Consider the following 22,883-nt stretch of genomic DNA (forward strand, 5'->3'; position numbering starts at 1 on the left):
GGAGCATCTCTTGAGCCCAGTTGGTCAAGGTTGCAGTGAGCTATGATTATACAACTGCACTCCATCCTGGGTGACAGAGTGGGACCCTGTCTCAAAATACAAATACACATGAAATCTCAAGTCAGACCAGTCCCTTCTAGGCTATGTAGGCCTTGTAACCACATAGCTGCATGATCGGGTTTGTGTGGCTGTGGATGAGGAGACCCCTGTCCAATTGTCGGCTTTGTAATCAGTTTATTTTTCAATATAGTAATCAAATATATTTCATCATACTTGATGGTCTCAGATATGTGTGGATTTTGGAATTCCCCTTGGAACAGCTTGTAACATCTTATTGGCTCCATAATTCTGTAATTTTTAAAATCTGATCAGTTTTTAATAAGATCAGAGTTGATATTAGACTACCTAATCAGTTTTGTTAATGAGAAAATGAAATTGTGTTGTTTGCATTTTATCCAAATTGGGTGTCATATTGGCTAAATCTCATCAATACTTGAACAAATGCAAAATTAGAGCTTATCATGAAACACAATGTAATTCTTGAAGAAGATGCCATTTCTTTTTTTTCTTTTTTTTTTTTTTAAGATAGAGTCTTTCTCTTGTCACCCAGGCTGGAGTGCAATGGTACGATTTTGGCTCACTGCAACCTTCACCTTCTGGGTTCAAGCAATTCTCCTGCCTCAGCCTCCCGAGTAGCTGGGATTACAGGTGCCCGCCACCACACCCAGCTAATTTTTGTATTTTTAGTAGTGATGGGGTTTCACCATATTGGCCAGGCTCCTCTGGAGCTCCTGACCTCAGGCAATCTGCCTGCCTCAGCCTCCCAAAATGCAAGGAGTACAGATGTGAGCAATCACACCTGGCCTCCATTTCTTTTTTGTAGTCTTTAATAAACAGCTGCTATCATTGGAGACTTGCTATTTAGGCACTTAGGAATTTTTCACTAGAAGGCATGTAAAGAAGGACCATGGGCATTTGTAATGAATTTAGCATTTATTCTTTGACTACATGACTGTCCCCAGAGCTGTAACTTTATTAATGAATTTTTTAGAAGCCATTTAGCTGGCAACTGAGCCTAACCAGCCACTCACCCTCGTTATTCAGTGCTCTTTTACTATTGTCTATTTCTCCTCCAACTTGGCTACACTCACAAAGTGATAAAAACTTGCATTTGTTTTCTTTCCTTTTCAGAGACAGGGTCTTGCTCTGTTGCTCAGGCTACAGTACAGTGACATGATCATGGTTCACTGTGGCCTCAAACTCCTGGGCTCAAGCAGTTTTCTCACTTCAGTCTCCCAAGTAGCTGGGACTACAGACATGTGCCACCATGTCCAGCTAATGTTTTCATTTTTTATCATAGAGACGGGATCTTGCCAGGTTGCTCAGACTGGGCTCAAAACTCCTGACCTCAAGTGATCCTCCTGCCTCAGCCTCCCAAAGTGCTGGGATTACAGGTAGGCATGACCACCTGTGCCCAGCCCCCTATTATCATTATTTTAAATAATAGCTTTATTAAAATATGATTCACATACCATTCACTTTATTTATTGAAATCTGCAATTCAGTAGGTTTTAGAATATTCACAGAGCTGTGCATCAATCACCACAGTCACTTTTAGAACGTTTCATTACCCTATAGAGAAATCCATACCCCTTAGCCACTACCTCCTACTCTCCCCACCTACCTTCGCCCCCAGCCTTAGGCAACCATTGATTAATTTTTTTGTCACTATAGATTTGCCTAATCTGGACAAATAGAATTGTACAATATGTGATCTTTTGTGGCTTTTTTTCCCTCTTAGCACAGTGTTTTCAAAGTTCCTTTATGTCATAGTGTGTATCGATATTTCATTCCTTCTATGGCAGCATTCCATGGTAGAGACACACTGCATTTTGTTTATCTGTTCATCAGTTGGTGGATATTTGGGTTGTTTCCATGTATTCCATGTATTGGTCATTATGAATAATGCTGCTATGAAGATTGTTGTACAAGTTTTTGTGTGGACATATATTTTTATTTTTCTGGGATATATGCCTAGGAGTGAAATTGTTGCATTATAGGATGACTGTACATTTAGTCTTTTGAGAAACTGCCAGACTGTTTTCTAAAGTGGCTACACCAGTTGGGTGCAATGGCTCACACCTGTAATCCCAGCTACTCAGGAGGCTCAGCTAGGAGGATGGCTTGAGCCCATGAATTCAAGACCAGCCTGGGCAAGATAGTGAAACCCTGTCTTGATTTTTAAAAAATCCAATTAAAATGACAAGAAAAGAAATACCCAAACAAAATGGTTACACGATTTTATGTTCCCACCAGTAATATATGTGGGTTCCAATTCCTCCACATCTTCACTGACATTTTTTTTTTTTTTCTAGATAGGGGCTTGCTCTGTCTCTCAGGCTGCAGTGCAATGATGCCATCACAGTTCACTGCAGCCTTGACCTCCCAGGCACAAGTGATTCTCTCATCTCAGCCTCCTGAGTAACTGAAAATTGCAGGTGTATGCCACCATGCCTGGCTAATTTTTATATTTTATTCTGTAGTGATGGGATTTTACCATGTTGCCCAGGCTGATCTCATACTCCTGGTCTCAAGTGATCCGCCCACCTCAGCCTCCCTAAGTTCTGGAATTACAGGCTGCCACCATGCCCGGCCTTCACCAACATTTGCCATTATCTGTGGTTTTTTTTTCCTTTATACTTTAAAGCAGTATGAGAACAAGTGTCTTCAATTATAGGAAACAGTATAATCCCAGGGCATTGGGAGGCTGACAGGAAGATGTCTTGATGCCAGGAGTTCTTGTTGTTGTTGTTGTTGTTGTTGTTTTTGACAGAGTCTCACTCTGTCACCCAGGGTAGAGTGCAGTGATGGGGTCCACTGCAACCTCCGCCTCCCAGGTTCAAGTGATTCTTCTGCCTCAGCCTCCCGAGTAGCTGAGACTACAGGTACACGCCACTACTGCCCAGCTAATTTCTGTATTTTTGATAGAGTCAGAGTTTCACCATGTTGGTCAGGATGGTCTTGAACTCCAGACTTCAGGTGATTTACCTGCCTCAGCCTCCCAAAGTGCTGGGATTACAAGCATGAGCCACCATGCCCAACCTGACGCCAGGAGTTTTAGACTAGCCTGGGCAACCTAGCAAGACCTTGTCTCTACAGAATATTTAAAAATTAGCCAAATGTGGTGGTGCCTGTGTATAGTCTCTCTCCCTCTCTCTTTTTTTTTCTTTCTAACTTTTTGTGACATGGTCTGGCTCTGTCACCCAGGCTGAAGTGCAGTAGTGTGATCATGGCTCACTGCAGCCTGAAACTCCTGGGATCAAGTGATTGATCCTCCCTCCTCATCCTACCAAGTAGTAGGGACCACAGGTGTATGCCACCCAGGTCTTGCTATGTTGCCCAGGCTGGTCTTGAGCTCCTGGCCTCAAGCAATCCTCTCACCTTGGCCTCCCACAGTGCAAAGATTACAGGTATGAGCCACCATGCCTGGCCCCTACCCTGCCTATTGAGAACCAAAAGAAGGATCCAAATTCCCCTTAGCTCAACTCGAGCCATTTCCTGATTGCTTCATCAGCAAGGAGCTTGTTATTGGGCTGTCCAGGCCTCCCAAGCAGCACAGAAATGAGGTGAAGGAGTTTTCCTGCTGCTCCACTCTGTAAGGAGTTGGAGGGTGATGTTTACTCATTTGCAGAGAGAGATGCCTTGTAGGCACCTCAGGATGGAGAGGACCCTGATTCCAATGTCCTTTTTTTCTTTCAAAACAGGACCTTGCCCTGTCACTCAGGATGGAGTTCAGTGGTCCAATCGTGGCTCATTGTAGCCTCAAACTCCCAGGCTCAAGCAGTCCTACCATGTCAGCCCCCCCAGTAACTGGGACTACATGCAAGCATCGTGACACTCAGTGAATTTCGTTTTTATTTTTTTGTAGAGATGGGGCCTCAGTATGTTGCCACGGCTGACCTTGAACTCCTACACTCAAGGGATTTTCCTGACCTGGCCTCCTAAAGTATTGGTATTACAGGCATGAGCCATTGTGCCCACCGTCTCTGGTTCTTAACCTTCTGCCTCCCTTTTCCAGTTTTAAAGAATGCGTGTAATTACATGGGTTCTCCTAGATACTCCAGGATAATCTTGTTTTAAGGTCAGCTGATGAGCAACATTAATTTTATCTGCACTCTTAATTCCACCTTTCTATGTAATTGTGCTGTGTAACATAGGACATGAGCAATTGGTGGGGGTGGGGGTTATTACTTTGGCCACCACAGTAACTATTTTATGCCAGGTACTCAGCTAAGCACTGGTGAATTAAGCATGAATAACACACACTCCCTAATCTCCATCCATTCTTGGGAGGAGCACCTCACCTGCCATGCTCCTGAGAATCTGGGGAGTCAAAGAAGTCTTCCATGAGGAGGTGATGCCAAAGCGGACAAGTGACAGAGGAGTCAAAGCTAGCTAGGAAGAGAGTAGAGGTTTAAGGGGAAACATATTATAAGCAGAGGATATCACCCACTTCAGAGACTCCCAGAGGAGAAAGAGTTTGCATTGAAGGGGCAGATGAGGCTCAGTTGGACTCCATAGCAGATGAAATGGAGAGGGGCAAGCAGTGAGGCTGCCTTGCAAGGCAGGGCAGAGCAGGGGCTGTTAAGGAGTTTGGACTTAATCCCTGAGGCAAGGAGAAGTGATGTAAATGGGGGAGTAACATGATGAGATTCATGGATTAGAGACATGGCTCAGGCTGCTGTAGAGAAGGCACCAGGGAGAGCAGATGGCTCAATGGGTGTGCAGGAGACCTCTCACTGAGTTTAGGGAGAGGTTTTTTAAACAGAAGAAGTTTGAGTAATTTAAATGATGATGGGAAGGAGCTAAAAGTGGGGGATAGGTTAAAGATACAGGAAAGTGGGAGGAAGAACTGACAAGTGAGGTTCCAGAGAGGGCAGGAGAAGAGGAGATTCTCACAGGGGGATTAACACTTTCTTTTCTTTTTTCTTTCTGAGACAGAGTCTCACTCTGTCACCCAGGCTGGAGTGCAGTGGCACAATCTTGGCTCATTGTAGTGCAGACTTCCCAGGCTTAAGGGGTTCTCCCACCCCAGACTCCCAAGTAGCCGGAACTACGGGTGTGCACCACCACCACACCTGGCTAATGTTTCTTTTTTTGGTAGACACAGAGTCTCACTATTTTGTGCTGATTGGTCTCCAACTCCTGGCCTCAAGTGATCCTCCTGCCTAGGCTTCCCAAATTGCTGGGATTACAGGCATGAGCCACAATGCCTGGCCTCTGATAGTTCTATATTCTCTAGAGTTGTCTTTACTTTGTGCTAGTGTGTCCCGCATTGTGCTGATCCTCTGTAAAAATTAATACCTTTTCTTTTTTTCAAGATGGAGTTTCACTCTTGTTGCCCAGGCTGGAGTGCAATGGCGCTATCTTGGCTCAGCGCAACCTCCACCTGCCTGGTTCAAGCGATTCTCCTGCCTCGGCCTCCCGAGTAGTTGGGATTACAGGCATGTGCCACCATGCCCAGCTAATTTTGTATTTTTAGTAGAGATGGGGTTGCTCCATGCTGGTCAGGCTGGTCTCGAACTCCTGATCTTAGGTGATCTGTCTGCCTTGGTCTCCCAAAGTGCTGGGATTACAGGCATGAGCCATTGTGCCTGGCCAAAATTAGTACTTTTTATATTAAATTTACATATATATACATTTTTTCTTTTTGATACCGGGTCTCGCACTGTCACCCAGGCTGGAGTACAGTGGCACAACCTCTGCTCACTGCAGCCTCCACCTGCCAGGCTCAAGCAATTCTCCTGCCTCAGCCTCCCGAGTAGCTGGGATTACAGGTAAGTGCCACCACACCCAGCTGATTTTTGTGTTTTTTGTAGAGATGAGGTTTCGCCATGTTTCCCAGACTGTTCTCAAACTCCTGAGCTCAAAGCAGTCCACCCACCTTGGCCTCCTAAAGTGCTGGGATTACAGGTGTGAGCCTCCTTGCTCATTCTAGTTTAAACTTTTGAATGGTTTGTGTCTCCTGATTGGACTCCTACAAATACAGAGTCGATGCTAGGAAGGGTACCAGGAGATAGACTCACACAGATGGGATTTGGGAGTAGGTTTGGTTATCCAAGGAGCAGTGCTGAGCTCCTTGCTAATGGGATATGGGATGCTGGTGATTTCCAGGAAGTGACTTCACAATGACTCAAGCTACCATATACTGTTGATTGTGAAATGCCAGTTGAAGCATATGTCCTGTGAGCTTAGGGGTGCTACAGGTTGACCACTGCAGCAGTAAAGATGACTCTGAAGAATGGCATAGGATGGATCCTTTCGAATGCACTTGAGCAGCGGTCTCCAACCACAGGGCCACAGAGCTGGAGGTGAGCGGCAGGCGAGTGAAGGGAAACTTCATCTGTATTTCTAGCCCCTCCCATCGCTTGCATGACCACCTGAGCTCCATGTCCTGTCAGATCAGCAGCAGCATTAGATTCTCATAGGAGCACAAACTCTGTTGTGAAGTGTGCATGCGAGGGATCTAGGTTGTGTACGCCTTATGAGAATCTAATGCCTGATATTCTGTTACTGTCTCCCATCACCCCAGATGGACAGTCTAGTTGCAGGAAAACAAGCTCAGAGATCCCACTGAGTCTACGTTATAATGAGTTGTAGAATCATTTCATTATATATTACTATGTAGTAATAATAGAAATAAAGTGCACAATATATGTAATGCACTTGAATCATCCTGAAATTATTCCCTCACTCCCAGTCTGTGGAAAAATTGTCTTCCACACATTCACTCTGGTTTTGGTAGAGGCAGGGTCTTAATATATTGCCCAGGCTGATCTCAAACTCCTGGCCTCAAGTAATAGACCTCTCTCAGCCTCCCAAAGTGCTGAGATTACAGGCATAAGCCACCACCCTCAACCAAGACTTTCTTAAACCAAATAAAAATTAAGTGAGATTACTTGAGCCCAGGTGGTCAAGGCTGCAGTGAGCCTGATTGCACCACTGCACTCCAGCCTAGGTGACGGAATGAGACTGTCTCAAAAAATAAAATAAAATACAAATTAACCCTTTATGATGTTCCCAGTAACTTTCCCTCCTAAGTGTTCCCCACAAATCTTTGAATTCTGTTTAATTTTCACATAACATTTAAGACGTTTAAGAACTTATGTCTGTCTGTGTCATCCCTTTATGTCAAAAGATGTCTTTTTGTCACTTCCAGCTGGATCTACCATGAACGACTTCTGAATCCAGGAAGAGAGACTGACTGGGCAACATGTTATTCAGGTACAAAAAGATTTGGACTGTAACTCAAAAATGATCAAATGATAGTGCATGCATCAAGTGCAACGGGAAGCTCTTCTGGAGAGTGAGAGAAGCTTCCAGTTAAGGTGACCTTGAAGCCAAGTCCTGAAAGATGAGGAAGAGTTGTATGAGAGTGGGGAGGGAAGGGGGAGGTGGCGGGATGGGGAATGGGCTGGGATGGGATGGAGCAAACTGCCCAGGAAGGGAAACCAGCACTGTACAGACCTGAACAACGAAGATGGCATATTTTGTTCAGGGAATGGTGAATTAAGTGTGGCAGGAATGCTTTGTAGAGACAGTAATTTGCTTGTATGGAATTTTGCCTGAGAGACCTCATTGCAGTTTCTGATTTTTTGATGTCATCATCCATCACTGTCCTTGTCAAATAGTTTGGAATGGGTATAATGATCACAATAACCCCAAGCATAATATTTCATTAATTCTCACAGAATCACAGGTAGGTGCCACAGTTATCCCTATTTGATGAATGGAGTGATGAAGCCTTGGGAATAATGAATGATTTGCCCAAGCTCACCTGGATATTAAGACTGAGTCAAATGTTGGGTCTGGTCTGACTTTAATGTTTGCTTTGTTCATGAGCACCACGTATTGCCTCTCCTATGCAGTTAAGCGGTAGACAGGTGACAGAAAAGCCCATGTTTGTCTCTACTCACACACTTCCGACTGAATGTATGTATGGAGTTTCTACACCAAACTCTTCAGTGCTCTGGATATTAACTGGGTGTCCCATGACTTTATTCTGACACTACCTGGAGTTAGCACAGACCCTACAAGTTAGGGCCTCAGCCCCACGAGACCATCCTGACTTCAGATGCCAATGGCAAGTCCTAAGTTGTCACCTGTACTTTTGACCAACCGGTTACAAATCGGGGGTTCCCATAACTGTTTTCTTGGGTTTAATAATTTGCTAGAACAGTTTATGGAACTCAGAAAAACAGTTTATTTTCTTTTTTTCTGAGAGAGAGGGTCTTATTTTGTTGCCCAGGCTGGTGTGCAATGGTGCAGTCATAGCTCATTGCAGCCTTGATTGTCTGGGCTCCAGTGGTTTCCCATCTCAGCCTCCCTAGTAGCTGAGACTACATGCCTGCAACACCACATCTGGCTAGTTTCTTTTATTTTTTGTATAGATGGGGTCTTGTTGTGTTGGCCAGGCTGGCCACAAATTCCTGGTCTCAAGTGATCCTCCCACCTCAGCCTCTGAAAGTGCTGGGATTACAGATGTGAGCCACCACATCTGGCCAGTTCATTTCCTATTACTGGTTCATTGTGAAGGATACATCTCAGAAACAGTCAATGAAAGAGACGTGCATGCTGGATGCAGTGGTTCATGCCTGTAATCTCAGCACTTTGGGAAGACAAGGTGGGAGGATTGTTTAAACTCAGGAGTTTGAGACCAGCCTGGGCAACATGGTGAAAACCTGTCTCTATAAAAAATTAAAAAATAATAATAATAACCGGTGTGGTGTTGTGCACCTAGAGTTCCAACTTCTAGGGAAGCTGAGATGAGAGGATGCCTTGAGCTGGGGACTGGGGAGGCTTAGGTTACAGTAAGCTGAGATTGTGCCACTGCACTCTAGCTTGGACAAAAGAGGCTGATCCTGTCTCAAAAAAAAGAAAGATACCCAGGGCAAGTTAAGTTCGGAGGAGCACAGAGCTCCCATGCCCTCTGTTGAACATGCGACCCTCCCAGCATCTCCTGTGTCCAGCAACCCTGAAAGCTCTGCAAACCCCGTTCAGGGTGTTTATGGAGGCTTTATTATGCAAGCATGATTGATAAAATCTTTGGCTGTTGGTGATTAAGTCAGTCTCCAGCCCCTCTTCCTCCTGGAGTTCAGTGCATGAGGCTGAAAGTTCCAAGCCTCTTACCATGTGGTTGCATGGTAATCAGCCCTCCTCTTGAAGAAATGTAGGAGCTTGCAGTCACCCAGTCATCTCAACAACATCCCCAAATGCATTCTTACCATGCTGGAGATCCCAAAGTTCTTAGAGGCTCTTGTGTTAGAAACCTGGGACCAAGACCAAATATTAAAACAAAAGATGTTCCTGTCACATCTATCACTGAGGTTTTTCTAAGAGCTTTAGAAGCTCTGTGCCAGGAACCAGGGACAGAGATGAAATATATATTTCTTTTCTTTTCTTTTTTTGAGACAGAATCTCCCTGTGTCATCCAGGCTGGAGTGCAGTGATGTGATCATAGCTCACTATAGCGTTGGCCTTCTGAGATCAAGCGATCCTCCCATCTCAACCTCCCAAGTAGGTAGGACTACACATGCATGTCACCCATGCCCAGCTCATTTTTGTAGAGTTGGAGTTTCACCATGGTGGCCAAGTTGGCCGTGTTGGCCAGATGGGGTCTTCTTTTGTTGCCCAGGCTGGCCACAAATTCCTGGGCTCAAGTGATCCTCCCACCTCTTCCTTGTAGAGATGCGATTTAGTTATGTCATTCAGGCTGATCTCAAACTCCTGGGCTAAATCGATTGTCTCAATTCAGCCTCTCAAGTAGCTGGGACTACAGGCGCATACCACCATGTCGGGCTAATATTTATTTTTATTTTTTTTCTAGAGGTGGGGGTCTCACTATGTTGTTCATGCTAGTTTCAAACTTCGGGCCTCAAGTGTTCCTCCTGCCTTGACCTCCCAAAGTTTTGGGATTCTGGGTGGGAGCCATCATGCCCAGCAATCACAAGGGTCTTTATAAAAGAAAGAGAGTAGGAGATTCAGAATTGGAGCAGGAGATGTGGTGATGAAAGCAGAGGTAAGAGAGGGAGATTTGAAGATGCTTCACTTCTGGCTTTGAAGATGGAGCCAGGGGCCATGATCCAAGGAATGGGGGTGGCTTGTAGAAGCTGGAAAAGCCAAGGGAACACTTTAGAGTCTCCAGAAGGAATGCAGCCCTGCTGACACCTTGACTTTAGCCTTAATAGACCTAGTTTGGGTTTCTGGCCCCTAGAACCGTAAGATGGTAGTTTTGTGGTGTTTTAAGCCACTAAATGTAGGAAACTGCAAACTATGTTGCAACGGCAAGAAGAAATGAACATGAAGCCAGGCATGATGGCTCATGCTGGTAATCCCAGCACTTTAGGAATTTAGGCAGGAGGATCACTTGATGCCAGGAGTTCAAGACCAGTCTGGGCAACATAGTAAGACCTTGTCTCTACAAAAAATGAAAAAATTGGCCAGGCGTGGTGGCTCACACCTGTAATTCCAGCACTTTGGGAGGCCGAAGCGGGCAGATTACCTGAGGTCAGGAGTTCGCGACCAGCCTGGCCAACATTGCGAAATCCCGGCTCTACTAAAAATACAAAAATTAGCTGGGTCTGGTGGCACGCACCTGTAATCCCAGCTACTTGGAAGGCTGAGGCTGGAGAATCACTTGAATCTGGGAGTTGGAGGTTGTAGTTAGCCGGGATCACACCATTACACTACAGCCTGGGCAAGAAGAGTGAAACTCTGTCTCAAAATAAAATAAAATAAAATACTAAAAAATTTAGCCGGGCATGATGGCATGAACCTGGAGTCCCAGCTACTGGGGAGGCTGAGGTGGGAGGATCGCTTGAGCTTGGAAATTTGAGGTTGCAGTGAGCTGTGATTGTGCCACTGCACTCCAGGCTTGGTGACAGTGAGATCTTGAAAAAAAGAAGAAAGTAAAGAAGAAATGAGCATGGTGGGCATGGGGACAGATGGCAATGTTAAATAGAATGGTCAGGGGTGGCCTCCTAAGTGAAAATTGAGTAAAGACTTGAAGGAGGGGAAGGAGCTGGTCAAGGTGCTGAGGGAAGAGGACTGTAGGCAGAAACAATAGAATAAAGTGTCTGAGGTGTGTCTGAGGCTCGGGAAGGAGGCCCATGGAGCAGACGGAGAGAGGGAGAGAATTAGGGGAGGGGGCCAGGGAGTTGCTGGGTGGGGATCAGTACAAATCACATAAGCCCCGGGAGGTTATTGCTGGGGCTTTGGCTTTTACTCTGACTCAGATGGGAACTGCGGGAGGATTCTGAGCAGAGTGACGACGTGCTCTGTCTCCTGATTTAAAAGCATTCTCTGGCTGCTGAGTTGAGAAAGACTATGGGAAGATGTGGGTAGAATCATGGGGGCCAAGCTTTGGCAACATCCAGGCGGGAGATGATGGTGGTCCTGACCAGGGTCATGGTGGTGTTGAGAGATGGTCAGAGGGGAGAAATAGGGGAGGAGGCCAGGGAGTTGCTGGGTGGGGACCTTTAGTACATGTTGAAGACAGTCAACGGGATTTCCTGACAGACTGGGTATGGGGTGTGAGAGAAGGCAGGGGTCAAGGTTGAGTTTGATTGTTACTGAAATTATTAAGTAATTTTAAAAAACACTACTGCCTTTCCCAATCCTACCAAGTATGGGATGCTAGATTAAAGAAATCTCTTCAGGCTCATTGCGGTGGCTCATGCCTGTAGTCCCAGCTGTTTGGTAAGCAGAGGTGGGAGTATCTTTTAAGGGCAGGTGTTCAAGACCAGCCTGGACAACACAGCAAGATCTGCTCTTTACAAAAATATTTTTCAAAATTAAATAAATGTAGCTAGGCGTGGTGATGTGTACTTGTAGTTTCAGCTACTCAGGAGGCTGAAGTGGGCAGATCTCTTGAGGTCAGGAGTTTGAGGCCAGCTTGGGCAACATAGCAAGACCCCTCACTCTACAAAAAAATTAAAAAAGGAACCAGGCATGGTGGCACTCAACTGTACTACCAGCTACTGGGGAGCTGAGGCAGGAAGATGGCTTGAGCCCAGGAGGTCGAGGCTGCAGTGAGCTATAAGGGCACAGCTGCACTCCAGTCTGGGTGACAGAGCAGGACCTGTCTCACAATACAAATAAAAATACAAGTAAAATAATGAAATCTCAAGTCAGAGCCTTTTGGCTCTGCAGCACTTGCAACCCCTCAGCCATGCAGTGGGGTTTGTGTCACTGAGAATGAGGAGACCCCTGCCCGGTGTTGTTGCCTGACTAATCAGTGTTTTAAAACATATATTAATCGGGGTGGGCGCGGTGGCTCACACCTGTAATCCCAGCACTTAGGGAGACCCAGGCGGGTGGATCACCTGAGGTCAAGAGTTCAAGACCAGCCTTGCCAACATGGCGAAACTCCTTCTCTACTAAGAAAATACAATAATTAGCTGGACTTGGTAGTGGGCCCCTGTAATCCCAGCTACTTGGGAGGCTGAGGTAGGAGAATCGCTTGAACCTGCGGGGCGGAGGTTGCAATGAGCTGAGATTGCACCACTTCATTCCAGCCTGGGCAAAAGAACAAGACTTTGTCTCAAAGAAAAAAAAAAGTATTATATCAACATGTAATGGTTTTATTATTAATATGTAATGAATATTAAATATTTTTAAAATCTTGTATTATATCAACATGTAATGGCTTTAATATGTGATGAATAATATTTAAGAACTTGTGTCTTATTTTCTAGTTTTAATATAATTATCTACAGAAAGAAATAGTCTTAGAGATCTTCAATAAAGTTAAAAAATGTAAAGGGATGTTAGATCCCAAAAGATTGAGAATTTCTAGTTTAGAAATATTCAGAGTAAGCCACATACTACTTGCTACTTGAACTATTTTTTTCTTTGATTTTTATTTTAGGAGATGGGGTCTCACCCTGTCACCCAGGCTTGAGTACAGTAGTGCTATCACAGCTCGCTTCAGCCTTGAACTCCTGGGCTAAGGATCCTCCTACCTGAGCCTCCTGAGTAGCTGAGACTGTAGGTATGCATGACGATACTTGGCTAATTTTTAAATTCTTTTGTAGACGTGGGGTCTCACTTTGTTGGCCAGGCTGGTGTTAAACTCATGGCCTCAAGTGACCCTTCCACCCCTGCCTCCCATCCTAGAGGTGTGTGCCACTACAAGGAGCACTTGTTCAATGTTCTAAAAAACAAATTTCTAAAGTAAGGCTGTGGGATGATGGCAGGAAGATAAAAGAAAAACAGAAGAATAAGTTAAAATGATTTATTCACACATATTCTTTTGACAGCAAGAAGAACTTTTAGTATATACATTCCTTACAAACAAACAAAAGGCAGATAAACAATGTTGTATACGAACTTCAACACACACCGTACAATATTCCCATTTTGCTGACATAAGTTATGGAAATTTCGTTGTTTACTTGAGTGTCGCTACCAGTATTTTGCTTCTCTGATGATTTTTATCAACTTCCTCATCTGTTAACTTCTCTCCAAGGTATGTCATATCATGACATACTGCTGCTGCACGAACATGGCCAGTGTCTTCCTGTTAAACATGTAGAATGCTTTCCTAATTTCTCTTTTTACCCTCTGTCTTTGTGTTTTGCATTTTTCTTACTTTTATTGTCAGAAACTCCAGAAAGTCAATCGTACTAATTTATCACCATTTGCTTTATTAATTTATACTTTGCTTACATGGAATTTTGCCCAACAGACCTCATTACAATTTCTAACCTGTTTTATTTTGTTTTTTTTCTGAGACAGAGTCTCCCTCTGTTGTCCAAGGCTGGAGTGTAGTAGTGCTATCACAGCTGACTGCAGCCTCAACCTTCCAGGCTGAAGCGATCCTCCCATCTCAACCTCCCACGTGGCTGAGACTATAGGTGCTTGCCACTATGCCCAGCTAATATTCGGAATTTTCCTATACGTGGATTCCAGAGGGGTGACAGTGAAACGTGAGTAAGCGTGGATTTTGGTATATGCAGAGATGGGGGGCTGGAACTAATTCTGTATACTGAGTGACGACTGTATATGTTTTTACAATTATGCTGTAGGATACATACTGTTGCATAGCCTTGAAAATAATAATTTTTAATTGAGTGGAATAATAATAATATTGATAAAAGTAGCAGCTGGCCAGGTGTGGTGGCTCACACTGGTAATCGCAACACTTTGGGAGGCTGAGGCAGGAGGATGGCTTGAGGCCAAGTGTTTGCGATAGGCCTTGGAAACAAAGGGAGTCGCCATCCCTACAGAAAAATACATGAATTAGCCTAGTGTGGTGGCATGTTCCTGTAGTCCCAGCTCCTTGGTAGGCTGAGGTGGGAGGATCACTTGAGCCCAGGGAGGCTGAGACTGCAGTGAGTCATGATCAGGCCTCTGCACTCCAGCCTGGGTGACAGAGTGAGACCCTGTCTCAAAACGACAAAAAAGTAGCAGCTAACATCAACTGACCTTTTACCAGGTACCTATTAATACCATAGTTTAATTTCTTATAACTGTTTCTTATTTCACTTACCAACTCTGTCTTCAGTTACTCCCAGATTTTTACTGTGTTTGTACAGATGACCTTTTGTTTAGATTGAATTGTCTCCCCAGAAGTAAGATTACGGTGAGTCACGGTGAATGGACATTCTCATTACCCTTGATGTAAATTGACAAGGTTTTGGGTGCCTCCCAGCTATAATCTTAGCACTTTGGGAGGCTAAGACAGGAGGATTGCTTGAGGCCAAGAGTTGGAGGAGGCAGTATGGCCGTATGGTGAGACCCTGTCTCTATTATTTTAAAAAATTGACAAGCTTTACCCTGGAAGGCTTATACACAATTTAAACACCCCTTATAGTATAAGAAAGTGCCCATTTCACTGCACCTTTGCCAGCACAGGGTATTATAATTTAGTAAGTCATTTTTTGTTTGATTATTTTAAATAGATAAAAGACCTCATATTACTTTACTTGTCACATTTCAACATCTTTCCTTAGCTTATTAGCTCTATTTCTTTTTTGTCTGTAAATGGTTGTTGTTGTTTTGTTCTTTGAGACAGGGTCTTGCTCTGTCACCAGGCTGGACTGTAGTGGCATAATCATGCCTCACTGCAGCCTTGACCTGCCAGGCTCAAACTTCAGCATTCTGAGTAGCTGGGACTACAAGTGTGCACCACCACTCCCAGCTAATTTTTTTTCTTTTTTTGGATAGAGACAGGGTCTCACTGTGTTGTCCAGAGCAGTCTCTAGCTCCTGGCCTTAAGCAATCCTCCTGCATTAGCTTCTGAAATTGCTGGAATTTCAGGCATGAGCCACCATGCCTGGCCTGGGCTAGTCCTATATTCTCTAGAGTTCTCTTTACTTTATGCTAGCCAATCTCTCATTATGCTGTTCACCTGTTATAATGAATAATTCTCTGTATTAAATTTTACCACTTTAAACTTTTGAGTGGTTTATGCTTCCTGATTGGACTCTGACTAATATGCTAGGAAGGGTCCCAGGAGATAAACCCACACAGATGGGATTTGGACATAGGTTTGGTTTCCCAGGGGGCAGTGCTGAGCTCTTTGCCAGTGGGAAATGGGATGCTGGTGATTTCCAGGAAGTGACCTCACAATGACTCAAGCTACCACTTACTGTTGATTGTGACAAAATGCCAGCTGAGGCTCATGCCTTGGGAGCTAAGTGGTTGCTGCACTTGACCACTATGAAGACTGGTGTGGGAAGGGTCGTTTTGGATGCACTTGAGCAGGGGTCCCCAACCCCTGAGCCATGGAGCCGTAAGGAGCCACACAGCAGGAGGTGAGTGGTGTCAAGTGAGGGAGTGAGGGAAGCTTGGTCTGTATTTACAGCCACTCCCCTTTGCTCACCTTCCCGCCTGAGCTCCACCTTCTCAGATCAGCAGCAGCATTAGATTCTCATAGGAGAACGCACCCTGTTGTGAGCCGTGCATGTGAGGGATCTAGGTTGCGCTGTCCTTATGAGAATCTAATACCTATTGATCTGTCACTTTCTCCCATCACGCTCAGGTGGGACCATCTAGTTGCAGGAAAGCAAGCTTAACACGCCCACTGATTCTACATTATGGTGAGTTCTATAATTATTTTATTATATATTACAGTGTAATAATGGAAATAAAGTGCCTAATAAATGTAATGTGCTTAAATCTTTTGGCCCAGCTCCTACCTCCCGGCAGCCTCTCCAGGCCCAGAACTTTCTCCAGTCAGCCTCTACAGACCAAGCTCATGACTCACAATGGCCTATTTAGGCCCATACCCTACCTCATGGCAGTCTCCGCAGATGAGGCTACTGCCTCACAACAGCCTCCACAGGCACAGCTCCATCGTTACAATGGCCTCTTTAGACCCAGTTCCTGCCTCCCAGGCTTCTCTCCAGGCCCTGAACTTTCTCAAGTCGACCTCACCAGACCCAGCTCCTGCCACTCATTGGCCTCCCAAGGGCCAGCTTTTGCCTCACGGCCACCTTCCAAGACCCAGCTCCTGTTGTACAGTGGCCTCTTGAGGCCCATCTTCTGACTCTGGGCAGCCTGTACAGGCCCAGCTCCTGCCTTACAACAGCCTCTTTAGTCCCAGCTCCTGCCTCTTTGCAGGAGGCCCAAATGTCCTCAAGTCCAGGCCACAAAATCCAGGGCCAAAATGTCCACAAGTCGGCCTCTCAAGGCCCAGCTCCTGCCTTTCGTTGGCATCTCCAGGCCCAGCTGCTGCCCCCAGGTGGCCTCTACAGGCCGTGCTCTTTCTTCTGACTGTGTCTGGAGGTCCAACTCCTGCCTCAGAACAACCTCTTTTGGCTCAGCTCCTGCCCAGCTCCTAGTGGCCTTTGTAGGCCCAAAACTGCCTCAAGTCAAGCTTTCCAGGCCCACCTTCTGCCTCCCAATGGCCTGGACAGGCCCAGCTCCTGCGTGACAATGGCCTCTCCAGGCCCAGCTTTTGCCTCACAGAAGCCTTCCCCAAACAAGGTCCTACCTGCCTCCCAGCAGCCTCAACAGGCCCAGATCCTGCTTCACACTAATCTCATTAGGCCCAGCTCATACCTCACCATGGCCTCTCCAGGCCCAGCTCCTGCCCCTCGACAGGCTGTCCGTGCCCGAAACTTCCTCAAGTCGGCCTCTCCAGGCACAGCTCCTGCCTAACATTGGCCTCTTTAGGCACAGCTCATGCCTTGGTGGCCTCTCCAGGCCCAGCTCCTGCATCCCAGCACCTTCTCTAGACCGAGAACTTTCTCAAGTCTGCCATTCCAGGCCCAACTCGTGCCTTCCGTCAGCATCTACAGGCTCAACCTCTGCCTCACAGCACATTTTCCCAGCCCAGCATGTGCCTCACTGCAACCCCCTAGGCCAAGCTCCTGCCTTTCAGCAGCCTCTACAGGCCCCACTCCTACCTCAATGGCCTCTCTAGGGCAAACTTATGCCTCACAGTGGCCATTCTGGCCCAGCTTTTGCCTTTTGGCAGCATCTCCAGACCCAGAACTTCCTCAAGTGGGCCTCTCCAGGCCCAGCTCTTCCTCCCGGTGGCCGCTGCAGGCCCAGACTGTTGTCAAGTCAGCCTGTCCAGGGTCAGCTCCTGCCTCCCGGCGGCCTCTGCAGGCCCAGGTCGTCCTCAAGTCGGCCTCCACAGGCCCAGCTCCAGCCTCTCGGCGGCCTCTCCGGGTGCAAAAGTTCCTCGAGTCAGCCTCTCCAGACCCAGCTCCTCCTGCCTCCCAGTGGCCTCTTTCAGCCCAGCCCAGCTCATGCCTCCTGGCGGCCTTCGCAGGCCCCACTTTTGACTTTTGGCGGCCTCTGCAGGCCCGAATTTGACCTCCAGTCAGCCTCTCCAGGCCCGGCCTCCTGCCTCCCGAAGGCCTGCACAGGCCCAGCCTCTGCCTCACAGCAGACTATCCACTCCCAGCTAGCCCTCGCCTCACTGCGGCCTCCCCAGTCCAAAGCTCCTGCCTCTCAGCCGCTTCAGCAGGCCCAGCTCTCTCCTGCCAGTGGCATCTTCAGGCCCATGGGGTTCATTCCTCACAATGGCCTTTCCAGGCCCAGTTTTTCCCTTCCGGCAGCCTCTTCGGGCCCAGAACCTCCTCAAGTTGGCCTCTCCAGACCCACGTGCAGCCTCCCGGCGTCCTCTCTGTGCCCAGGTCTTCCTCCCGGCTGTGTCTCCAGGCCCGACTCCGGCCTCCCAACAACTCTTTGGACTCAGCTCCCACCCAGCTCCCGGTGGCCCTGGTAGGCCCACAACTTCCTGAAGCCAAGCTCCCCAGGCCCAGCTCAGGCCTCATGGTGGCCTCTCCAGGCTCAGCTCCTGCCCTCCGACGGCGTCTCCAGGCTCCAAACGGCGTCCGGTCGGTGGACTCCTCCTGGCCCAGCTTGGGCCTCCCGGCAACCTCTGCAGGCCCAGGTCGTCCTGAAGTCGGCCTCTCCAGGCCCAGCTCCGGCCTCCCAGCAAGGAAGCTCTTTTGGCTCAGCTCCTGCCCAGCTCCCACTGGCCTTTGTAGGCCCCGAACTTTCTCCAGCCAAGCTCTTCAGGCCCACCTCCTGCCTCCCGGTGCCTGAACTGGCCCAGTTCTGGCTGAAGAACAGCCTCTGCAGGCCCCGCTCTTGCCTCCCAGGGGCCTCTCCAGGCCCGGCTCTCAACCCACGGCGTCCTCCCGGGGCCAACTCCCTGCCTGCCTTCCGGCAGCCTGCGAGCGGCCCGGCTCCTCCCTCATGGTGGCCTGTTGAGGCCCAACTCATGCCTTTGGCACCCTGCCCAGAGGCATGAGCCCCTGCCTCACACTGGCCTCTCTCACACTAGGACTTCTCTCAGCGTGAGAGAGGACCTCAGTGTGAGACAGGACCTGTGAGAGGACCTCTCTCAGCATGAGAGAGGACCTGTGAGAGGATCTCTCTCAGCGTGAGAGAGGACTCCTCTCAGCGTGAGAGAGGACCCTCTCAGAGGACCTCTCTCACGCTGAGAGAGGACCTGTCTCAGAGGACCTCTCTCACACTGAGAGAGGTCCTCCCTCACACTGGCCTGTTGAGGCCCAATTCATGCCTCTGGCACCCTGCCCAGAGGCGTGAGCTCCTGCCTCACACTGGCCTCTCTCAGCATGAGAGAGGACATGTTAGAGGACCTCTCAGCGTGAGAGAGGACCTCTTTCAGCGTGAGAAGGGACCTCTCTCAGCGTGAGAGAGGACCCCTCTCAGAGGAACTCTCAGCGTGAGAGGACCCCTCTAAGAGGACCTCTCAGCGTGAGAGAGAACCCCTCTCAGAGGGCCTCTCTCATGCTGAGAGAGGTCCTCCCTCACACTGGCCTGTTGAGGCCCAACCCATGTCTCTGGCACCCTGACCAGAGGCGTGAGCCCCTGCCTCACACTGGCCTCTCTCACGCTGAGAGAGGTCCTCTCTCACACTAGGACTTCTCAGTGTGAGAGAGGACCTCAGCGTGAGAGAGGACCTGTCAGAGGACCTCTCTCAGCGTGAGAGAGGACCTCTCTCAGCGTGAGAGAGGACCTCTCTCAGCGTGAGAGAGGACCCCTCTCAGAGGACCTCTCTCACGCTGAGAGAGGTCCTCCCTCACGGTAGCTTGTTGAGGCCCAGCTCATGACTCTGGTGGCCTCTCCAGGCCCAGTCCCTGCCTGTTGGCTGGTGGCTTCTAGAGGCCCAGCCTCTACCTCAACAGTGGGCCCTCCAGGCCCACCTCTTGCCTCGCCGTGGCCTCCTCGGGCCAGGCTCCCGCCTCGGGATGGCCTCCGCAGGCCCAGCTCCTGCCTCGTGGAAGCCCTCCGGAGGCCAAGCTCATACGTCACGCGGCCTCTCCCGGCCTGGCGTTTGCTCCTTTGCATGCACTCCAGGCCCTGCACTTCCTCCAGTCGGCCTCTCCAGGCCCAGCTCTTCCTCCCGGCGGCCTCTGCAGGCCCAGACTGTCGTCAAGTCGGCCTGTCCTGCCTCCCGGCGGCCTCTGCAGGCCTGGGGTGGCCAACTTGAGGACGACTTGGGCCTGTAGAGGCCGCTGGGAGGAAGAGCTGGGCCTGGAGAGGCCGACTGGAGGAACTGCAGGGTCTGGAGGGCATGCAAGGGAGGAAACGCCAGGCCGGGAGAGGCCGCCGTGACGCATGAGCTTGGCCTCTGGAGGGCCTCCGCGAGGCAGGGGCTGGGCCTGGAGAGGCCACCGGAGTCATGACCTGGGCCTCAACAGGCCAGCGTGATGGAGGACCTCTCTCAGCGTGAGAGAGGCCAGTGTGAGGCAGGGGCTCATGCCTCTGGGCAGGGTGCCAGAGGCATAAGTTGGGCCTGAACAGGCCACCGTGAGGGAGGAGCTGGGCTGCACGTGGGCTGCCGGGAGGCAGGCAGGGACTTGGTCCCGGGAGGCCGCCGTGGGATGACAGCTGGGTCTGGAGAGGCCCCTGGGAGGCAACAGCGGGGCCTGCAGAGGCTCTTCTCCAGCCAGAGCTGGGCCTGTACAGGCCACCGGGAGGCAGGACGTGGGCATGAACAGCTTGGCTGCAGAAACTTCGGGGCCTACAAACGCCAGCAGGAGCTGAGCCAAAAGAGCTTGCTTGCTGGGAGTCAGGAGCTGGGCTGGGAGACGCAGCCTGGAGGAACAGCTGGGCCTGCAGAGGCTGCCATGAGGGAGGCAGAGGCTGGGCCTCCTCAAGTCGGCCTCTCCAGACCCACTTGCAGCCTCCCGGCATCCTCTCTGGGCCCAGTTCTTCCTCCCGGCTGCGTCTCCAGGCCCGACTCCGGCCTCCCAACAACCTCTTTGGACTCAGCTCCTGCCCAGCTCCTGGCGGCCCTGGTAGGCCCACAACTTCCTGAAGCCAAGCTCCCCAGGCCCAGCTCAGGCCTCATGGTGGCCTCTCCAGGCTCAGCTCCTGCCCTCCGACGGCGTCTCCAGGCTCCAAACGGCGTCCGGTCGGTGGACTCCTCCTGGCCCAGCTTGGGCCTCCCGGCAACCTCTGCAGGCCCAGGTCGTCCTGAAGTCGGCCTCTCCAGGCCCAGCTCCGGCCTCCCAGCAAGCAAGCTCTTTTGGCTCAGCTCCTGCCCAGCTCCCACTGGCCTTTGTAGGCCCCGAACTTTCTCCAGCCAAGCTCTTCAGGCCCACCTCCTGCCTCCCGGTGCCTGAACTGGCCCAGTTCTGGCTGAAGAACAGCCTCTGCAGGCCCCGCTCTTGCCTCCCAGGGGCCTCTCCAGGCCCGGCTCTCAACCCACGGCGTCCTCCCGGGGCCAACTCCCTGCCTGCCTTCCGGCAGCCTGCGAGCGGCCCAGCTCCTCCCTCATGGTGGCCTGTTGAGGCCCAACTCATGCCTTTGGCACCCTGCCCAGAGGCATGAGCCCCTGCCTCACACTGGCCTCTCTCACACTAGGACTTCTCTCAGCGTGAGAGAGGACCTCAGTGTGAGACAGGACCTGTGAGAGGACCTCTCTCAGCATGAGAGAGGACCTGTGAGAGGATCTCTCTCAGCGTGAGAGAGGACTCCTCTCAGCGTGAGAGAGGACCCTCTCAGAGGACCTCTCTCACGCTGAGAGAGGACCTGTCTCAGAGGACCTCTCTCACACTGAGAGAGGTCCTCCCTCACACTGGCCTGTTGAGGCCCAATTCATGCCTCTGGCACCCTGCCCAGAGGCGTGAGCTCCTGCCTCACACTGGCCTCTCTCAGCATGAGAGAGGACATGTTAGAGGACCTCTCAGCGTGAGAGAGGACCTCTTTCAGCGTGAGAAGGGACCTCTCTCAGCGTGAGAGAGGACCCCTCTCAGAGGAACTCTCAGCGTGAGAGGACCCCTCTAAGAGGACCTCTCAGCGTGAGAGAGAACCCCTCTCAGAGGGCCTCTCTCATGCTGAGAGAGGTCCTCCCTCACACTGGCCTGTTGAGGCCCAACCCATGTCTCTGGCACCCTGACCAGAGGCGTGAGCCCCTGCCTCACACTGGCCTCTCTCACGCTGAGAGAGGTCCTCTCTCACGCTAGGACTTCTCAGTGTGAGAGAGGACCTCAGCGTGAGAGAGGACCTGTCAGAGGACCTCTCTCAGCGTGAGAGAGGACCTCTCTCAGCGTGAGAGAGGACCCCTCTCAGAGGACCTCTCTCACGCTGAGAGAGGTCCTCCCTCACGGTAGCTTGTTGAGGCCCAGCTCATGACTCTGGTGGCCTCTCCAGGCCCAGTCCCTGCCTGTTGGCTGGTGGCTTCTAGAGGCCCAGCCTCTACCTCAACAGTGGGCCCTCCAGGCCCACCTCTTGCCTCGCCGTGGCCTCCTCGGGCCAGGCTCCCGCCTCGGGACGGCCTCCGCAGGCCCAGCTCCTGCCTCGTGGAAGCCCTCCGGAGGCCAAGCTCATACGTCACGCGGCCTCTCCCGGCCTGGCGTTTGCTCCTTTGCATGCGCTCCAGGCCCTGCACTTCCTCCAGTCGGCCTCTCCAGGCCCAGCTCTTCCTCCCGGCGGCCTCTGCAGGCCCAGACTGTCGTCAAGTCGGCCTGTCCTGCCTCCCGGCGGCCTCTGCAGGCCTGGGGTGGCCAACTTGAGGACGACTTGGGCCTGTAGAGGCCGCTGGGAGGAAGAGCTGGGCCTGGAGAGGCCGACTGGAGGAAATGCAGGGTCTGGAGGGCATGCAAGGGAGGAAACGCCAGGCCGGGAGAGGCCGCCGTGACGCATGAGCTTGGCCTCTGGAGGGCCTCCGCGAGGCAGGGGCTGGGCCTGGAGAGGCCACCGGAGTCATGACCTGGGCCTCAACAGGCCAGCGTGATGGAGGACCTCTCTCAGCGTGAGAGAGGCCAGTGTGAGGCAGGGGCTCATGCCTCTGGGCAGGGTGCCAGAGGCGTAAGTTGGGCCTGAACAGGCCACCGTGAGGGAGGAGCTGGGCTGCACGTGGGCTGCCGGGAGGCAGGCAGGGACTT

General features: G+C 50.2%; 1 protein-coding gene and 2 pseudogenes across 1 annotated transcript; all 3 read left to right on the top strand.

Moving 5' to 3' along the window:
* Nucleotides 1-16,113: 16,113 nt before the first annotated feature.
* On the top strand, nt 16,114-17,426 carry LOC129058792 (putative uncharacterized protein FLJ44672; annotated as a pseudogene).
* LOC129059167 (PR domain zinc finger protein 2-like) lies at nt 17,419-18,700 on the top strand (annotated as a pseudogene).
* Nucleotides 18,701-20,338: 1,638 nt separating this feature from the next.
* On the top strand, nt 20,339-21,195 carry LOC129058793 (putative uncharacterized protein FLJ44672). The gene has a single exon (XM_054553464.2). It carries the CDS (start codon nt 20,376-20,378, stop codon nt 21,117-21,119), a length of 744 nt encoding a protein of 247 aa, XP_054409439.1. The 5' UTR covers nt 20,339-20,375; the 3' UTR covers nt 21,120-21,195.
* Nucleotides 21,196-22,883: the final 1,688 nt, after the last annotated feature.

This window comes from Pongo abelii, chromosome 3 (assembly GCF_028885655.2).
Source record: "Pongo abelii isolate AG06213 chromosome 3, NHGRI_mPonAbe1-v2.0_pri, whole genome shotgun sequence".
Taxonomy (NCBI): domain Eukaryota; kingdom Metazoa; phylum Chordata; class Mammalia; order Primates; family Hominidae; genus Pongo; species Pongo abelii.

What these genes read in the sequence shown, in the direction of transcription:
- LOC129058793 (XM_054553464.2), top strand. Translation starts at nt 20,376, where the DNA reads ATGACAGCTGGGTCTGGAGAGGCCCCTGGGAGGCAACAGCGGGGCCTG.